General features: G+C 45.3%; 1 protein-coding gene across 1 annotated transcript; it reads left to right on the forward strand.

Annotated features, from left to right (window-relative positions):
- The first annotated feature begins 13,381 nt into the window (after positions 1-13,381).
- LIAT1 (ligand of ATE1) lies at positions 13,382-17,260 on the forward strand. The gene is made up of 3 exons (XM_055001939.1): positions 13,382-13,404; positions 15,830-16,025; positions 16,611-17,260. Exons 2-3 carry the CDS (start codon positions 15,881-15,883, stop codon positions 17,033-17,035), a joined length of 570 nt encoding a protein of 189 aa, XP_054857914.1. The 5' UTR covers positions 13,382-13,404; positions 15,830-15,880; the 3' UTR covers positions 17,036-17,260.
- The last annotated feature ends 2,137 nt before the right edge of the window (positions 17,261-19,397 follow it).

Below are 19,397 nucleotides of genomic sequence, written 5' to 3' on the forward strand. Positions count from 1 at the left end.
TCGCTTTGCCTCTGGCTTAGCCAGTTATTAAAATGTCATCTTCTTGGTCAGTACCAGAGACTGTTAAAAACCAAAGTGCACCCTTAATTTCCCCGCTTCCTATAAAATCCTCTGGACCAAGGGATGGTCTCCATTCAGGGAGAGAAAACACTGGTACTGTTTCATATCAGAGGGAGAAAGGCACTCTGTACATGAGCAGAGGCACCAGCCGTTTCCACATGAATCATTTGCTGTTAGGAGATGTTTTTTCTGGACAACATCAAGGTGCATTTGTGTGCCTCCAGGGGTTTCCCTGGCTTTTCTACACTCTTATCCAGAACTGCTTCGATGCAAAGTTTTAGGAAAGATTACAGCAAAGCCTGTCATGTAGGATGGAAAGTTTGGATTTCCTCAGGCCCGCTCACTCAGGAGCCATTTCCCACACGCCTGTCCTCACAGCAGCCACTTCCTCTCCCTGACACCAGGGGGCCTTTAAAAAAAATCAATTTAATATAGGCCGTCGTCACACGGGCATCTCTTCCGTTAAATTTACAGCATATAGCGTCCTACCTGTTATCGGCACAGTAACGTTTCTTTGGGTCACCTAACGGCTCTTCGCGCCACCAGCTGTCCACACCGAAGCACTCTGTTCTGTTCTCTCTAACCGCCAAGAAGCAGCTCCTCCCCCCCCTTTTTTTTAATTATTCTGGCGTTTAATTCCGCTGTAACGGAATAACAGCATATAAACATTCCGTTAGAGCAAAACATTACGACCCTTTTGTTTTTCCAACTTTGAAATTATATAAATAGCCCTTTGCCTGCAGAAAACTCCTTGTCTGACTTGATCCCCAGCGCTGAAGACTCTGCCATGGCGACTGAGTCATTTTTACTTCAGCAGAAAGTTTGCATTGTGTTGTGTCGTTATGGCGTTATAAGGACATAATAAAATTTTTAAAAGGGGAGTCACAGGAAGAAATGGATTCTGGGATTGAAGGGAGGGCATAGGACGTTGCGAGGCGAAATACATCGATGTGAGGCATTCACACTGAGGCACAAAATAGCGCGACTGTCAAGCACAAAGAAGAAGAGAGAAAATCGCTACAGTGTTGGAATAAGGTGGGTGTTTGCCCGGAAATAGCACCATTTTAGCGCTAAATAAAAGCCCGTGTGACGACGGCCATTATTATCTGTATATCAGGTTCTCTGAACTGCTGGATTTCATTTTTTAAAAAGTCTTTAGACCCTTTTGTTGCTGAGATATAAGGGGAAAGGCATATCTTCACAACAAAAGGGAATGGGGACAAGCTTTCTTTTTAAAATGAGAGAGGGGGATTCAGAGACACTGATACACCGACTGTTATAACAATATTCAATTGTCTGTCGATACTGAGCAACAATGTTTAACCTACAAGGAGATAACCCGAATAGAATCATCTAAACTTAAAATAAAGACTCAGGACGAACTATCACCTAATTACGACTGGTTTCAGTATAGACAGATCAGAGATCTCTACAACTCGGATTCTGTAAAGGGAGGTATAAGAACAGAGAATTCGGAACTAGAGCAGACACTTTTAAAAGATGACAAGAAGGAAATTTCTAAGGTATACCAAGTACTATTGAAATGGTATACTGAAGATGAAACAGTTAAAGTACAAATGGTGAAGTGGGCCATAAATTTCAATAAAGAAATAACAATGGAGGCATGGGAATACTTGTGGAAGACTACAATGAAGATTACGACGTGCACTAGTATCAAAGAGAACATTTACAAAATGATTTATCGTTGGTACATGACACCAAAGAAGATCGCGCTAGGGAATTCGAACACCTCTAACGAATGCTGGAAATGTAAAAAACATGAGGGTTCCCTGTATCATATGTGGTGGACGTGTGAGGTAGCTAGGCAGTACTGGGGGGAAATAATAAGAGTAATAAGTGAGATTTTACAATTTCAAATCAATAAGAACCCAGAACTCCTGCTACTAAACTTGGGAATGGAGGGCATTCCAGCTCAACACAGGACATTGTTATTTTACATGACAGCAGCAGCCAGACTTTTGTATGCGCAAAAATGGAAAATACAAGAAGTGCCAACTATCGAAGACTGGATTTACAAATTGCTGTATATGGCGGAAATGGACAAAATGACAAGAAAATTGAGAAACCTTGACCCAGGACAGTTCAACACAGACTGGGAGAAGCTGAAACAATATTTGGTGAAGAAATGGGAGGTGGGAGGAGAACTGTGGCAGTTTGAGAACTATTGAAACATAATAAAATGCAGAGGGGGGTGACTTTACCGGGGGGGAGAAGAGGTAAATGAGAATCTCTAAGCAGCTATATCATTATATATATAATAATAAATAGAATATTGATAGAAAATAATTAACTATAAGGATTAACCATAAGGACTGATTAATTAACATTATTTCTGGTAAAATTTGTATAATGTACCTAACTGAATAAGTTTATCTGAAGATATATATGAGTCAAATTGATTGGTATTATATGATGATAGTTATATAGATGTAAGGGGAACAAAAACAATAATGTAATTAAATATAACTAAAGCAGAAAGAAGAAGATATGTAGAATGAGTAATACATAGAGCATAAGTTAAATTGGTTGACTTATATGAATGTATGGTCTATATGGTTTATGATCTATAGAAATATCTGAAACTATGAAAAATGGGATAAATTGTTTATCCAATATGGAAAAAGGGACTCAAAGTTAGGGTACAGAGTATTAGAAATAGTTAAAGAATTATTGCTTAGACTAAAGGGAGAATGTATATTGGTTAGATAGAGGAATATAAAAGGAGTAAGGGAAAAGGGACAAAGGGTTGGAAAACTGTTGGAAGTCAACAAAAAGGGGGGGAAAGGGAGGGGGTTAGAAATTGGGAAATGGGAGAATTGATTGTAAAATGGAAATAACTGATCCTAACCCAATAAAAAAAATTTTCAAAAAAAAAAAACAATATTCAATTGTCAATTTTTAACCCAGATCTCCCCTAATCTGACTGTCTAACCACTATACCATACTAGCTTTCCATATCCCACCAATGTTCACACAGAAGGAAACTTCTTGAGGACGCCTCTTTAGTTATCGTGTTTCTCAAGGACTCCATTTTGAAAATGGGAATTTAGCTAAGAGTACCTCTGGCCATGTGCGGAATGCAGTTTCCTCGCCACTAAGTAGCCACACAACCAGCGTCAGTTTATCTGAGGTCCAGCCTCTTATTTTGCTAACTGTGTGTGGATGGCTGAATGGGATTGTTGAAAGGTGGCTCGGTGGGTGAGGAGGAAGAAGAGCTGCCCTAAAGAAGGGGAGAGGAAAGCAGAAGAAGAAAGGGGGATGGGTGTGGTGGAAGAAACAGGAGAAGGTTATGGCATGTAATGGGTGTTGGGGCAACTGAAGGGGGATTGTGAAAAGTGTTTCTATTCATGCCTAGGATTTGGGGCAGCAGGTTAGTTAGTGAGGGGTATGAGAAGACGAGATGGAACAAAGGAAGCCCAAAAGCAGAGAGGGAAGGGCTTCCTACAACCAGCCCCAGTTGCTCCCCACTCCATTGCCTTTCCTTGGAATAAACACCCCCAGTTACATACTTCCAAACAACAACAACAAATACGCTGCCTTCTAGGGTTGCCAGCCTCCAGGTGGGGCCTGGAGATCTCCCGGAATTTCAACTGATGTCCAAATAACAGAGATCGATTCCCCTGGAGGAAATGGCTGCATTGGAAGGTGGAATCTACGGCATTATACCTTTCTGAAGTCCCTCCCCTCACAAACTCCTCCCTTTCCAGGCTCCATCTCCCAAATCTCCAGGAATTCCCCAACCTAGATCTGGCAACCCTATGCCTTGCTGACCAACCTCTAAACAGCAGCTGCCGGGCATATGACATCATCTCAACTCTCATCCTCCGAGAATGACTCCTGCCATCTTCCGAGCAGGAGAGTCACAGAGTTGCCTGCCCTTGACATCTAAAGGCAAAGGAAGCCATGTGTTTTTATGGGTTGAAGTAGGAAGAAAGGGCTGCTAGGAGAATATATGTTCTCCATGTAGGCCGCAGCACATCATTCTTAGTGCATGCAGAGCATCTGTCACATAGGTGCCCAATTCCCTTCCTGGGAAACAGCTCCGGCTTGATTTCCGGGCAACATGACTTTGCAGTATGTTCAACAAGACAGAAACTTCTTGCTAGGGTTGCCAACCTCTAGGCAGATCTCCCAGCATTACAACTGATCTTCCAGGCTACAGAGCTCAGTTTGCCTGAAGAAAATGGCTGCCTTGGAGGGTGGACTCTACTATATCCAGGGCTTTTTTACAGCTGGAACATGGTGGAACGGAGTTCCAGAACTTCTTGAAAAGGGTTACATGGCTGGTGGACCCGCCCCCTGATCTCCAGACAGAGGGGAGTTTAGATTGCCCCTCTGTCTGGAGATCAGGGGGCGGAGCCCCCAGCCATGTGACCATTTTTGCCGAGGGCAATTTAAACTTTTAAAAACTCCCCCCTTGTTCAAGCTGACCCACAGTGACTTCATTGGCCCTGGGAGCATGAGTACAATTTGCGCGCACACGTGGTACCAGGGGCACCACCTCCCACCAAGAGTTGCCCCCTGCGCTGGCAACCCACTGAGTTCCACCACCTCTTCCCCCGGAACAAAAGCCCTGACTATATCCCACCATGGTCCTCCCCAAACCTTGCCCTCGTCAGGCTGTACCCCCAAATTTCGAGAAATTTTCTAACATGGATTTGGCAACCCAACTTCTTGAAGGCACACAAAAGAGGGGGGCGGGTTGTATGCCTGGCTTCTACTTGGGGCGGGGGGAGGTCAGAACATCACTGCAAGGAGGTCAGCAAATCCTTTGAACTGTAGCAGAGAGATTCCACTGGTTGTGTGGGTTGGCAGCAGAAGGGAGCTGCACAACCTTCGGAGTGAATGGCAGTGGAAGAGCAATGCCAGCAAGGGGAAGGGGGAGATTCCTGCCTTTGTTTACCCGCTTTCTCCTATCACCACTCCCAGTTTTCTGTCCTTCACTCACACAACACTCTACACAGGCAAAGGGGGATAGGCACCACACTTTCAACTTGAAATGTCCACAGATTTTTTTAAAACACACAGATGACAAGCCGCACGGTTCCTTATGTTCTGTTACTTAAAACTGATTTGCCTAATCGAGCTGCCTGGCATATCTTTGGCTTCTATAGGCTCTGCGAGACATGCAAACGTCTAATCTGTACCGATGCTGTGCCGACAGCACATCGACCTGAAGGAGGTTATTTTGTTTGCAAGCAAACATTGCGTGCAAAACATATGCTCCATAATGCCGTTGCTAACAGGAACTGACAGAATGTACTGGGGAAGCTTTGGAACAGAGAGAGTCCCACGTTTTGCAACCAAAAGCTTCCTCTGGCTTTTACTCCTCCCCCATACGAATTTTCTGTTGCGGCGCACACAGTCAATCTTTGTTATCCTAAAGCCCAACCTAGCAAAGGGCAGAAGGGAGGGGCTGCTTTGCCATATAAGTGCCTGGCTAGCGTACACACTAGACAAATCACACATGTAACCTGCTCAGTGTTTATACAGACAATGCACATCGTTTTAAAGTGTAATATCCATATTGAGTAAAACGTTGACGCACAAGTAGTCTTTTAAAAATGCAGTGCCGGGCGACCGATAGTGGCACAAAAATAAGATTGTATTTTCAATTTGCAGTAAGGAGAAGCATAGCAAGGTCAGGGGTTTTCAGAATAGCAGTCAGGAGAAATTCAAGATCATCTCAACCATGGAAGCAGCCACCTCGTTGGGGCTGCAAGGGAGGGGGGCAGATAACTGGAGAGGTTGAATGCAAATGGCCCTCCACATGCACAGAACCACCTCGCAAGCAATCGGGAAACTGGCCCGCCTGTCCTCCCTGTTTGGCTTCCTGGAGAGCAGAATGGGAAGAGATGGTGCAACTGATGCAGGAAGGTGGGTCATCAACATCAGCCCGCCCCTTCCTGTGTGTCAGACCACACCTGAAAAGATTGTACCACAATGGCACTGGAAACCTTCATATACAATAAATAATATACAATAAACAAGTTTTTATGCAGCTCTCATTCTGGCTCAGCCTGCATTTTTACTCAGCAGCCACCCATTTGCTACAGGAACGCTTAAGGGCCGAAGAACACGCAAAGCAGAAGGCTGTCCCCTAGAGGCTGCTTGTACACATTACAACACATAACAAAGACACTGTGGGGGAAAGGGTGGGATGCAACGGTTCAGGAGGATCAGAGCAAGATCTACCGCTGGTGCCAGGGTTTCTGGCGCCCACGGCCACCCCGATGTGCCCGTGCACCCGGACTGTGTGATGACATCATCACGTGACTATGTCATCACACAGCAAAGCTGGGCCCATTGGCTGGTGGGTAGCTGGGGTGGCGTGCAGAGGCTGCCCGTGCTCCACACACCACCCCGGCCGCCTACTATGCCTGGCTTACAGCTGCTGTGCCCGGCCAGGTGTGTGTGGCGGCGGTGGCGCAGGGCTGGCCGGCTGGAGCAGCTGCGGGCCAGCCATGCCAGCTCCATGACACGCGCCTCTGCCCCCGGCACCCCCTCCGGCACTCCCTCCGGCGCCCACAGCGCCCACCTCATCGCCTCAATGGTGGCGCCGGCCCTGATCCCCAGATTCAAGGAAGTGAATTAAGAAGAAGAAAGGACTCCCAAAAACATGCTTGCTTCTCCCCTAAGATCCTAATCCAGACCTCTCCTACCCGCTCTTCCTCCAGGGATGTAAACCAAAGCTGAGGAGACCAGGGCATAGTGGAGAAGATGCTGCCCTCAGGGGGCGCAAAGTGGAAGATTAAAAGAGCTCAGGAGGAGTAGCACAAGCCTCTCCTGGGGTGTCCTTTGGCTGAGACCCGGCCCTGCAGCACCACATCTTGGCTTGCCTATTTTGCCTCTGCCCACTTCTTCTGCTGCCAGCCAGGTCTGAGCCAACTGTCTTCACCAAGGTGGCCAGCACTGCAGGGGAGGCACAGCATGCTTCAGTTAAAGGGCCAGTTCCCCCATGATCTGGTTTACCTGCTCCCTTCCCTTGTCGATTTTGAGCAGCTGCATTGAGGAGACTAAATTTCAGGAGCCGGCGGGTTCGATTCCAAGCTCCCCGTTTCGGTTTTATTTCTCCCTTGGACAAAACAAACCCACAGGTCTTAATTCACACACCAGTTTCCCTTTCCTCGTGTCATTTAATTCTTCCTATTAAATCTACCCCTCTTCAAACTTTGTTTTTGCATATAAATTATGTATAAACAGCACACGAGGGAAAAAAGGATAATCAACACAACAGCAACAAAAAGAAGCCAAAGAGAAGCTAATGGCAACATTCAACTTTTAAAATAAAAGAATACAGGCAGTAGTAGCACAATCTGGAGTCAGACATCACATTAAGATTTTCAATTCCCAAACTGTCTGGGTGAAAAACAGGCCAATGGCCCACCATTATTCACTTCCTGAAGGGCAGATAACTTCTTTCCCTCCAGCTCAGGCTTACAGATCTCCCAACGTTTCATTTTCAAGCACAGAACCCTTTCGTCCATAACTGGCAGGGGGAACGTTATAATGACAGCATCTCAGAAGACACGCACATGGCGCAGCCACAGTTACAGGTGCCGGGCCTGTGGCATTCAGCCGGCTGCAGTCAGAACTGCCGGTTGCCATGGCATCCCGCATCTCTGAGGCGCTCTACCTTCAGAGCCGCCAGGCAGAGTTACGAACACAGATGTTTTAAGAAAATAGTGACGTCTCTTTCCAGAGTCTCTCAAGATAAGGCAAAGGCAGCAAGGCAGCAGACCAAAAAACATATTCTGCGGACAACTTTTCATCTTAAACTGAAGGAACATGCTCACTCAGCAAGATTAAGCTTCTAAGAAGAGTTTTGGTTGCTTTCTGGGGCATAAAAGAGAGAGACAACATTTCTGATTATCACTAAAAGATGTGTAAGCAATCCCAACTCTTAATTCACTTTGACCACTGAGATCCACAAACTTGTTTCCTCAGGGTAACAACCCTCATCTATGGCCTACACACAGTGCCAGAGTTTCCTGATCTGAACTCTAAACACACACCTTTACTGTTCATTACCAGACGCTGCAATCCAGAGATAGACTGCTTCTTGACTTGGAGGTTCCATTTATGCATGATAGCTGTTGATGATAACCCTCCATGAGCTTGTCCAATCATTTCCCCAAAAGCCAAGTAATCTACGTCTTTATGTTCCCCCAACCATATGGAATTCACTGGGGCAGGATGTACTGACAGCCACTAGTTGGATAGAAAAGAGTACAGGCAAGTTCATGTAGGAGTGGGTACATCCGTGGTGATTAGCTAAATGGAATCGCCATGTTCCAAGGCAGTAGATCTCTGAACACCAGTTGCAGACAAAGTTTTAACCTCCCTTCTCCTTAGAGCTATTAGGCTGGTCATTGTGGAAAGTGGTTTTAACTAGAGATGAACACGAACCAAAATACGAACCAAAATTAAGCACGAACCAGGCCGCTTCGTGGTTCGCGAACCACAGTTCTTCAGATCCCATTTCTGACGAACCGCCACCAACTTTTAGGCATGACGTTTTCTTGGCAGACTTTTTATGAGGTGGTTTGCCATTGCCTTCCCCAGTCATCTACACTTAACCCCCGGGAAACTGGGTACTCATTTTACCGACCTTGGAAGGATGGAAGGCTGAGTCGACCTTGAGCCGGCTACCTGAACCCAGCTTCCGCTGGGATTGAACTCAGGTCATGAGCAGAGCTTGGACTGCAGTACTGCAGCTTACCACTCTGCACCACGGGGCTCTGGTTAACTTTTAACTATCTACTGTTACCATTGTGGGAGCCTGGGAGGATATAATATATACCTGAGGCTCAATCTCCCCACATTCTCTATTAAATGAAATGCTGTGGAGGGGTACCATGGTGATAATAGCACCAGCTTGTGGGTGGGGAGTGATTTGTTCTTTTGCAAATAAAATCACAGTCCATAACCTGCTTTTACACGCAGGAGGGAGAAAAATATGCAGACTTTTGGGGCCTATAAACAAAACTTGCTTTTGATCACAGAAAAGGCCCACCAGGAAAGAGTAAATCACTTCCACTCAGTACTGCTGCTGGCCCCCATCTCAATAAACACTGAACTTCAGGCATTCTCTGCAGTTGTTACTGAAAGAGAGTGAGCAGGATGTGATGTTTCTAACTATGCAATAACACTGAGCTACATTGCAGAGTTACAATAAAATCTCAGCTTCAGCCCCTGCCCCCAATATGAACAGAACACCGCTGGACTACATTGCAAGACTGTTGTAATCCACTATTTCTCAGCCACGTTACATGATGGAGATAATACTTGCACTGGCGTAGCAATTAAATTTTTTAAAAAGTTTTTTAAAATCACATTTTTGTAAGAAATAAAGCCTAAGTTAGAAAAAATACGGCCAACTGTTCTAATGTTTAACTTAGCTGGGAATGAGGGAGACATTGCTATCTAATCATAACCAGGGCTTTTTTCCGGGGGGGACACACGGGGGAACGGAGTTCCGGCACCTCTTGAAAATACTCGGCAATTGTGCTTGAAAATAATACGATTTCAGAGAATCCCATGTGTTTCTTCCTCATTTTCTTCTTGAGAGTTCTGCCACCTCTTTTCCCAGAAAAAAAACAGTGATCATAACTAAACTAAAATCCTGACTTCTTTTGTTTTTTCCTCATGGAATGGGGGAAGAGATGGTGTCAAAATAACCAGGAAGTACACATGGCCAACAGAATGGCTGGTGTAGGACCTTTTCATATCACTGCCTCAAATCAAAGGCAAGTCAGCCGACCCCAGAGTTCTTCTCTGCCATGTTTCCCCATAATTCCATAATTCCCATAAATAATAATTCCTCACCTGTCCTTCCTGCTGTTTGCCTTGTACAGCAGACCAGGCGTTGAGGATCACACATCAGTTAATTTCATTTTAAAGACATTCTTAGTCACACCACTAAAAAACAATATGCTATATCAGGGGCGGGCAATTGTTTTGGCTCAGGGACCACTTTGTGGGAGCGGAGGTTAGCGGAGGGCCGCACCTTTTAAAATGATTGCATTCATTAGTTAACTTTGCATTTCAGAAAAGGGATAAATTGTATCATAAAAATCAATAAATATAAATTAAATAAAATAGTGGTAGTTTTATTCAATTTATTTATTGTGCCAATTTCATGTCATCTATAGCTGCAAGCACATTTAATTTTAGAATCAGTTTAATGAGACAAATGTACCCTATCACACTTTTCTACAATTTTTTTGAAATCAGGGAAGGAAATCTCGGTTCAAGGCGGATTTTTCTGACTGTCTTGGCGGGCCACAAAAAACTCTGTAGCGGGCCGCATGTGGCCCACGGGCCGCAATTTGCCCACCCCTGTGCTATATGATGGATGTGTGGGAGGGATGCGAATCCCGCCCTTTTCCCTTTCACTGTCTCTCAACTTTCAGTGTCTCCTCAGGCATACTTAGTCCTCAACCTGTTTTTCAGGGTTCTTCACCCAGTTTATTTAATTCAGTCTTAATCTTCAGGCTTACCTGCAGAGTCCCCTAATATATATATCTTGGCTGTGGCTTGGGGAATCATATGAGGGGAGAAGGCTTTACTCTGATGTAGAAAGGGAAGCAAAACTCAGCTGTGATCCTTCGGCTGTTCTCTTCAGCATCTGCACCAGAGCTGCAATTATTATTTTTAATGCAATGATGGAATAGTTGTAGAAATCCTCCTCACCGCACACAAAGAGGATGACTTGCCTTTGAAAACCGCCAGCCCAAAGCCTGTTAATTAGAACAGAAGGCTGATCATATTTTGATTTTAAAAACATAATGACAGTGGTAATTACTGTTTTGAAGACCTGGGTATCTTTCGAGTAGTGTTAAATAAATTAGGATAGTCATTATTGCGAGGGTACCTGAGTGCCAAAGAAGAAGAGCAGCACAAGATGAAACAGCAACAGAAGAGCTTTTCTGGGTCCAACCAATGGCCCATCTAGCTCAGCAACTTGTTTTCCCCATTCTGGTCCACCTCGTGCCAACTGAGTTGTCATGAGCAAGCTTTCAGGTGCCACAGAACTCTCCCTCTGGCTGGATTTTAAGCAAAGTGTCTAGTGGCAGTCAGGGGTCATTTCACAGAAAAAGAGCTGGAGGAACTCATTAACATTGCTTATTAGCATAACTCATTAGCATATACCACGCCCCTTGCCATCACCGGAAATGTCATTAGCATAACTGATTTGTATATGCCACACTCCCTGACATCACCTATCCTGGCTGTTTTGGACCCAATTCTGGCCATTCAGGGCCGAAATTGGGCTCGACATGGCAAAAAAGGGGCTGAAAATGGGCAAAAAGGGGCCTAAAATGATCAGGATCGGGCCGCTGCTGAGCGGGAGAGTGATCCACCACCTGTCAGAGGCCCGATCCAGGCTGTTTCAGCCCCAATCCAGGCCGAAACAGGCCCAAAATGGCCAAGAGTCAGGTGAGCGGGGCCACCTGACATGTGACCTCTTTGGGGAACTGCTGGAACTGTGTTCCTGCACATTCCCCCTCGAAATGAGCCCTGGTGGCAGTGAATTCTGAAGTCCAGTTGAGCAGTTTGTAAAAGAAAAGCTTCTTCCGGTTTCCTATTTTAAACCTTACTGCTCATCCAGCCCAGCAAACAACTTTGGAATCTGGGAGACTTTCCCGTTCACACCCTGTCCCATTCACAGTGCAATCCTAAGAAGAGTCCAGTAGCACCTTTAAGACTAACCAATTTTATTGTAGCATAAGCTTTCGAGAATCAAGTTCTCTTCGTCAAATGCATGATACAAACTGGTCAAATACAGAAGAGGAGGAGGGAAAGGGGAGAGAAGGGGACATATATCAGAAGGGGACAAGATGCAATTAGCGGGGAGGCAACCAAAACATTCCTTTGCTAGTAAATGTAAACATCTCCTTTTGGTGTGGAGTCAGTTTGCCGTGTTAGTTTGCAGCAGTATAAGCATCCAATTCCTATGTAGTATAAGCCTTCGATAACCACAGCTCTCCCTGCCAGATGCATCTGACAAAGAGAACTGTGGTCCCCAAAAGCCCATACCAGGCGCCACTGGGCTCCCCCAAACCACACCGCTGTAAAGGAAATCTGTTACCTGTGATAATGTGATAACCATTCATAGTTTCTATTCAGTCCCAGCTTGACAGAGTCAAATTTGCATATGAATTCCAATTCAGCAGCCTCCCGTTGGATTTTGGGAAGGAAGCCCTTGAGAGATTTCATCAGGACTTCAATAACTTTCACCCTACTATCAACCTAAGCCTGGACCACTCTACACAACAGGTACACTTCCTGGACACCACTGTACAACTACATAATGGACGAATAAATACCACCTTATACCGGAAACCAACAGACCGATACTCATATCTACGTGCCTCCAGCTACCACCCTAAACACAAATGGAAGCCAGTATAAAGATAATAGTTGTGAAAACTAACTAAATATCAAATAAAAATACAAGTACAGCTGAAACAATACAGTTAAGCTATTATTTAGTCTGTATACCTTGTTTAAGCATTTATTTAGACTGTGTGCCTTATTTGAGCAGGAAGAAACTATATTTCATAACCTAAGGCAATAAATACCACAATCTCATGCAATTTCTGTGATATGTTTACTAATTGCAGGAGACTGTGTTATTTATTCTGATATACTTGAATTGATAAGCACTTGCACTTTAAGAGTTTTGAGATTCCTCTACTGTACATCCGACATACCGCATTCGCTAATGATTACAAGTGGCCAGTCTTGCCTCAGGTTATGAAATATAGTTTCTTGCTCCTCAAATAAGACACATAGACTAAATAAATGCTTAAACACGATATACAGACTAAATAATAGCTTAACTGTATTGTTTCAGGTGTACTTGTATTTTTATTTGGTATCGAGTTCGTTTTCACAGCTATTCTCTTTATACTGTTTCTGATACTGTGATCCTCTTTTTCTTTTGGACCAAATGGGAACAGCAGAGGAGGCCAAACCGGCTTACTTCTGGTCAGTTGGCAACCCTAGAAAGAGGTGGTATGGAAAGGTGGTATAAAGTTTAGCGCTGGTATCTTAAATTGTAGAAGGGTTTGTGAGGGGGGGATTTTTGGACTGTATTCCCAATCACAACAGTGTGAGGGGAGGGGAACTACTTTGTCCCCAAACAGCTGCGCGGATGGAACTGGTCGGTTCAAGTACCCAAAGGCCGGCTGCGACGTTGCCTGGGAGACGCGTCCTGAGCGGGGCGGAGCTCTGGAGCTGGCGGAAGGTCTCGGTCCCTGGAGGGCAGCAGCTGGCTCGGCAGGAGGGGGTCCCCGCCCCCACCTCACAGTCCCTGTAATCCGTTTGGAGTAGGCGGGGCAGAGGGGTGATTGACAAGGGGCAAGGGGGAGAAGGGGGCGATTTATTCTTAAGAAAGGGTGAAAAATGGGGCACTGGTGGGGGGTTAACTGGAGGGGGTGGGAGAAGGAAAGCAGTCAGTGAAGAGGTATCTCAGGGGAGGGCTTCCAGAGGGAAAAGGCAGGGTTACCAGCTCCAGGTTGGGACATTCCTGGACATTTAAGGGGTGGAGGCTGGAGAGAGTGGGGTTTGGGGAGGGAGGGACCTCAGCAGGGTATAAGGCCATCCTCCAACCTCCAAACCAGCCATTTCTCCTGGAGATCAGTTGTCATTCCAGGAGATCCCCAGCCTAGGGTTGTCAGCCTCCAGGTAGTGGCTGGAGATCTCCAGGAATGACAACTGGTCTCCAGGTCACAGAGATCAGTTCACCTGGAGAAAATGGCTGCTTTAGGGGAGGGACTCTATGGAATTATGCCATGCCAAGGTCCTTTCCCTCTCCAAACCCCACTTTCTCCAGGTTTGTCCAGGTTTCACCCCGCAGATCTCCAGGAATTTCCCAACTTGGAGCTGGCAACCCTACTCCAGCCACCACTTGGTGGCTGACAAACAGTGCAACTCTGGTTGCCAACTGCCTTGAGGGGGGGGGAATGTCTTTCCCCCCTTCATAAGTCTAAATAGGAGGGTGGCGGTTATTTAGCAGCGAATATTATTCCATGCCTTGAACAGCTTCAACTGTCCTTTCCCCCATATTAAACCTCTATTAAAGGTGGAGAATTAGGGTTGCCATTTCCAGGGGTTGGGAATTCCCTGGAGATTTGGGGGATGGTGCCTGGCGAGGGTGGGGTTTGGGGAAGGGGTGGACCACAGCAAGGTACAATGCCATAGTGTTCACCCTCCAAAGCAGCCATTTTCTTCAGGGGAACTGATCTCTATGGCCTGGAGATCCGTTGTAATTCTGGGAGATCTCCAGCCACCACCTGGAGGCTGGCAACCAGGGCAACTCTGGTTGCCAGCTGCCTTGAAGAAAAACATTTCTTTCCCCCATCATAAGTCTTAATAGGAGGGCAGCGGTTATTTATTTATTCATTTACTTAAGTTATAGTCCACCTTTCTCACTGAGATTCAAGGCCGATTTAGCAGCGAATATTATTTACTTCCATACCTTGAAGAGCTTCAGCTGTCCCATCCCCCATGTTAAACCTCTATTAAAGGTGGAGAAATTTAGGGTTGCCATCTGCAGGTTGGGAATTCCCTGGAGATTTGGAGGTGGAGTCTGGAGAGGGTGTGGTTTTTGGAGAGGAGTGACCTCAGCAGGGTTTAATGCAGTGCCCCCCTCCAAAGCATGCATTTCCTCCTGGGGAACCGATCTTTCACAGTCTGGAGACCAGTTGTAATTCCCGGAGGTCTCCAGGCTGTGCCTAGAGGTTGGCTAACCTAGGTGGAGGTTTTTCTCCATGTTATTAGCAACCTTAAGTGCAGCTTTTCTTGGGTGGGAGGAGAGGGAATAAAAAGAAGCAGGGTTGTTGGGAGTGGATAGGTTAGCGAGAGGAGAGAAATTCGTGGGGCATGTGATTTTTGAAGAGTACTTGAGGAATGGGATATTGAGGGGAGTTTAATATTGGGGAAGGGGTAATGAGGAGAGTGAGACCGAGGTGAAAGCCCTTTATGGGAGGGTTTGGGGGCGGGGAAGAAGAGCAATATAAGGGGGATCGAGAAGCCCTCCATTTTAAGGATGAAGCAACTCTTGTGAGGTATCTCCTCAGGGCAGGAATGACAACTCCGGGAGTGCGGCAGATAACTGAAGGGAAAGGGGATAATTGATACAAGGTTTCATGACTGGACAACAGAAGGCAGAGATACTGAAAGGGAGTAATATGTGGGAGGAAAGTTACTGAGGTAACAGGACAATTCATGTATGGGGGCTGGGGTGGTAGGGGAGAAGCACTAGGGAAAGGAAGGGATACCAAGAGGAAAACGGGATTAATGGGGGGGCTCTGACCTGGATAGCCCAAGTGAGCCTGATCTCATCAGATCTCAGAAGCTAAGCAGGTTTGGCCTTGGTTAGTAGTTGGATGGGAGACCTCCAACAAAGACCAGGGTTGCAGAGGCAGGCAATGGTAAACCACCTTTGATAGGCTCATGCCATGAAAACCCCACCAGAGGTTGCTATATGTCAGTTATGACTTGAAGGTACCCCAAACACAATGGGTGGGGGAGGCAGAGGGGGAAAAGTCAAATTCATGCAAACAGGGAGTGTTATGAAGTAAAGGATTGACAGACATTTCATAGGCATCTCTGACAGGATTCTCAGCATCATCTTCATGCTCTACTTCTCAGGATTCTTCCGAGGTGATCAAATTTCGTGCCACTTTTTCATGCAGGAGAATCCAGACTCCGCCTCATCTGTTGTCCTGTATTTCAGGCTCGGCCTTGGCAGCAGCAGCACCAGCAGGAGCAGAAGACTGCTGGGAGGATGGAGACATGTTGGCTAGACCCATTACCTTATGCAGCGGGGGGCAAGGTCAGCAAGCCACAAGGAAAGGAACCCCCACCCGCACAACAAACCTTGGGTAAGAAGAAAACAAAGAAGAAGAAAAAGAAGTCTAGGCAGGAAGACGGTAGGTAATCTGCAAAGCCTGTAGCCATTACAGCAATTCACCACCTTCACAGAATTCCCTGCTATACTTTTGTTCAGGAGGGTGAGCAGACCATTTGTTAAATCATAACTTAAATGTGCTTTGTTTATAGCAGTTGCAAGTGATCCCGAGTATTTGGGGTTTTTTTTAACTATCCTTCCTCAGCAGAAGAGGTGATGGTGGAAAAGATAGTTCATTAAACTGGACTCAGAGGCTAGGCAGTTGAGTAATAATAATGTGAGAAGGAAGAGTGTCATTTCAAGCATGTGCGGACCTCTTGTCAAAACAGTAGGGGGCACTAGACATTCATTAGGTGCCATCAAGTTTCTCCAGCAGTAAGATGTGGAAACATTCTGGGCTGGAGAAACTGAGTGGTTCTATAAGAATGTTCAGATATTTTGTCCCATTGCTAACATTCCTTTAGATAGCCCAGCTGATACTGTTAAAAAGCTCTTAACGCATCTTCCCTACACAAGTATTTTAATACGCTTAGTTTTAACCCAACCCCACCCCTACCATGCTATTTTAAATTGCTCAGGTGCACTCTCCAATACCATTTTTCCACAGCAGAAAAGCAACCTGGCAAAAGCAAAAAGCAGCCTGTGTTTCTGTCCTCGCCTGAACTGCTCCATCTATGCAGCAACAGGACAACAGAAGATGATGCTTCAAAAGACACTGCAGGCAGGACAGCACGTCAGCTCTCCTCCTCCACATCCAACTTCTTGTTGTTGACCGAAGGCAACTCTGATCAGTCTAACGAGAGTCTTCGATGGAACGGAATTCTGGACGATCCAGCGGCAGAAGAGGAGAGACTCTGGCAGTATCGACTGAACAGAAGGAAACGCTATGGCGCATACATCCAGCAAAGCCTGCCTCCAGAGCCGTCCCTCACACTCAAGCATCTGCCACAACTTTGTAAATTTGCCCATCTGAACAGTGACCACTTGTTCGGTAAGACAGAACTTGCCACTTCACAGAATTCTAAGACATAACCAAAGCATCGAAGAGGCAAGCTGCGCGAGTTCCAATTATTTCTCAGGAAACTGTGTAAATCTTTTCAACCCCTCTCATTTGGCTTCTTCTCCCTTTCTCTTCTTTAAAGCTAAGACAAGAGTTTAATTCCCAGCTAGGTTAATTGTTTCTTCAAAGTTCATGAAATTATGAATTCTTTTATCAATTATCCCAAACCTACATACTATTATTTTTAAATTTTGCAAACCCTGCATTGATGGTTAGATAATAAAGAGTTTGATAACATCCACCTAACTTTCCCCTTCCATAAATGTTAAACGAAAAAACCTCTCGGGAGTCTTCAGTGTTACAAATATGAGAATTTGTTGCATCCTGGATGCAACTTAAACATATGGCTTTATTCAAATATACCTACACTGAAAGTACTGAGTAGGGCATAGGGATGGGAAGTGCAGTCAAGTTGCAGCTGATTTATAGTGACCCCCAAGGGGTTTTCAAGGCCAGAGAGGAACAGCGGTGGTTTGCCATTGCTTGGTGGTCTCTCATCCAAGTACTATGTGCGTCCAACCCTTCTCAGCTTCCAAGATCAGGCTAGTCTGGGCCATCGAGATTAGGGTAAACTTTTGAGTGAGGCATACTTTCCTTTTTAAAACATGCATTCAAGCCTCCAGCACCAGAACAATACTTCTCTTCTGTGCTGTTTGTGATACAAAATCAGTATAAAACCACGGTTGGTCCACTTTGCTTTGTCACTAAGTAACGATTCTGCACGGCTTACCTGAAGCCGGGACGTTGCAGAACATGCCAGCAAAACCGCGAAAGATTGCGTTTTCTCGCATGAGTTTTACGCGATGTTGCAATCTTTTGCCGGCATGTTCCACAACGTCCTGGCTTCAGGTAAGCCGTGCGGAATCGGCCCAGCTGATATTCTATTTCCCCATGCTGTTGTTTAAGAGAGTGCAGTGGGTGCTCCCTTCGAGTATGGGGGTGCCATCCTGAGACAACTTTCCTATAAGCCCCACTGAATGGTGCTGATCAAAATTGCTTTCATTCAGCTTCTAATAGAAATAGAGTATTGTGGTAAATCTACAGTACAAAGGGAAACCCCTCTGCAATAAGACTGACGTCAAATAACAATGTAACGTACTTTGTAAGTGCTTACTGAAAGTGCTAGGTGCAAAATTCACATAACAGGAATAAAGTACCAAACATTTCGTAATATCCATTTTCTGTGGATATGAAAAGTCCTTGAGGGTGTCTCTCTGAACTGTTCCAACAGCCTATCAAGATCATCTGAAAAGAAACAAGAAACAAAAATACATTACATTACAATGATTTATGGACTATAATGAGTTTACCTATATGTAATCATCGGAAACAGAGTAGTGAATGAAATGTTTTGTACTTTGTTACTGTTACATTGAAAATGGATATCATGAAATGTTTGGCACTTTATTTCTGTTAACAACCATTAGTATATTGTGAATTTTGCACCTAGCACTTTCAGTAAGCACTTATAAAGTACGTTAATTATTATTTGACGTCGTCTTATTGCGGTGGGGTTTCCCTTTGTACAGTTCATTCCGCTTCTAGCAAACTTTCCATTACAACCAACTGGGGTGCTGAGAACTATTTATTCTTGTCACACCCTTCTGGTTAAGATGATGGAGTAAACAGAAGCAATTGATGTGCCGCTCTTGTCTCTTAAGCATGCTACACTTTGATTTGGACCGGCCTCATTTGATGCAGCAGTAATTTGCCTTCATTTTACTGTTTTGTTTACTGTGTTACCATCTTGTGATAAGTGGGGCTTATAATCTTCAAACTCTGAGCCATAAAGAGAAAGATACGAAGTGGACAGACAGTGTGGTTGATCTAGGGTCACCCCGTGGGTTTCATGGCCGAGAGGAACCAAGGGTAGGTCTCTCCCATCTCAGTTCAACACGCGAACTGCTACACATTGGTTGGCTCTTCTGAGCACAAACGTCTCCCTGAAAAGTCTACAACTATAAGGACATTTTCAGTGTTGAATTAGTGGTTAGTTTCCAGTGTCTTCACTTTCAATTTTTTTCTTGTACGTTAGCAAGCAGCAATATATTAGTATGAAAACAGCAGAACCAGGGCCCTCAGAACAAAGCAATTCCAAGAAAGACTGGTACACAAAAATACTAGGCTATCCTTAAAAAAAAACCCTTCCTAAATCATAAATCGGATAGCTTTTACCATATGCTCATATCCAGGGCTTTTTTCCTGGGAAAAGAGGTGGTGAAACTCAGTGGGTTGCCCTCGGAGAAAACGGTCACATGGCTGGTGGCCCCGCCCCCTGATCTCCAGACAGAGGGGAGTTGAGATTGCCCTCGGCACAGAAGGCAATCTCAACTC

The sequence above is a fragment of the Eublepharis macularius genome, chromosome 17, assembly GCF_028583425.1.
Source record: "Eublepharis macularius isolate TG4126 chromosome 17, MPM_Emac_v1.0, whole genome shotgun sequence".
Taxonomy (NCBI): Eukaryota; Metazoa; Chordata; class Lepidosauria; order Squamata; family Eublepharidae; genus Eublepharis; species Eublepharis macularius.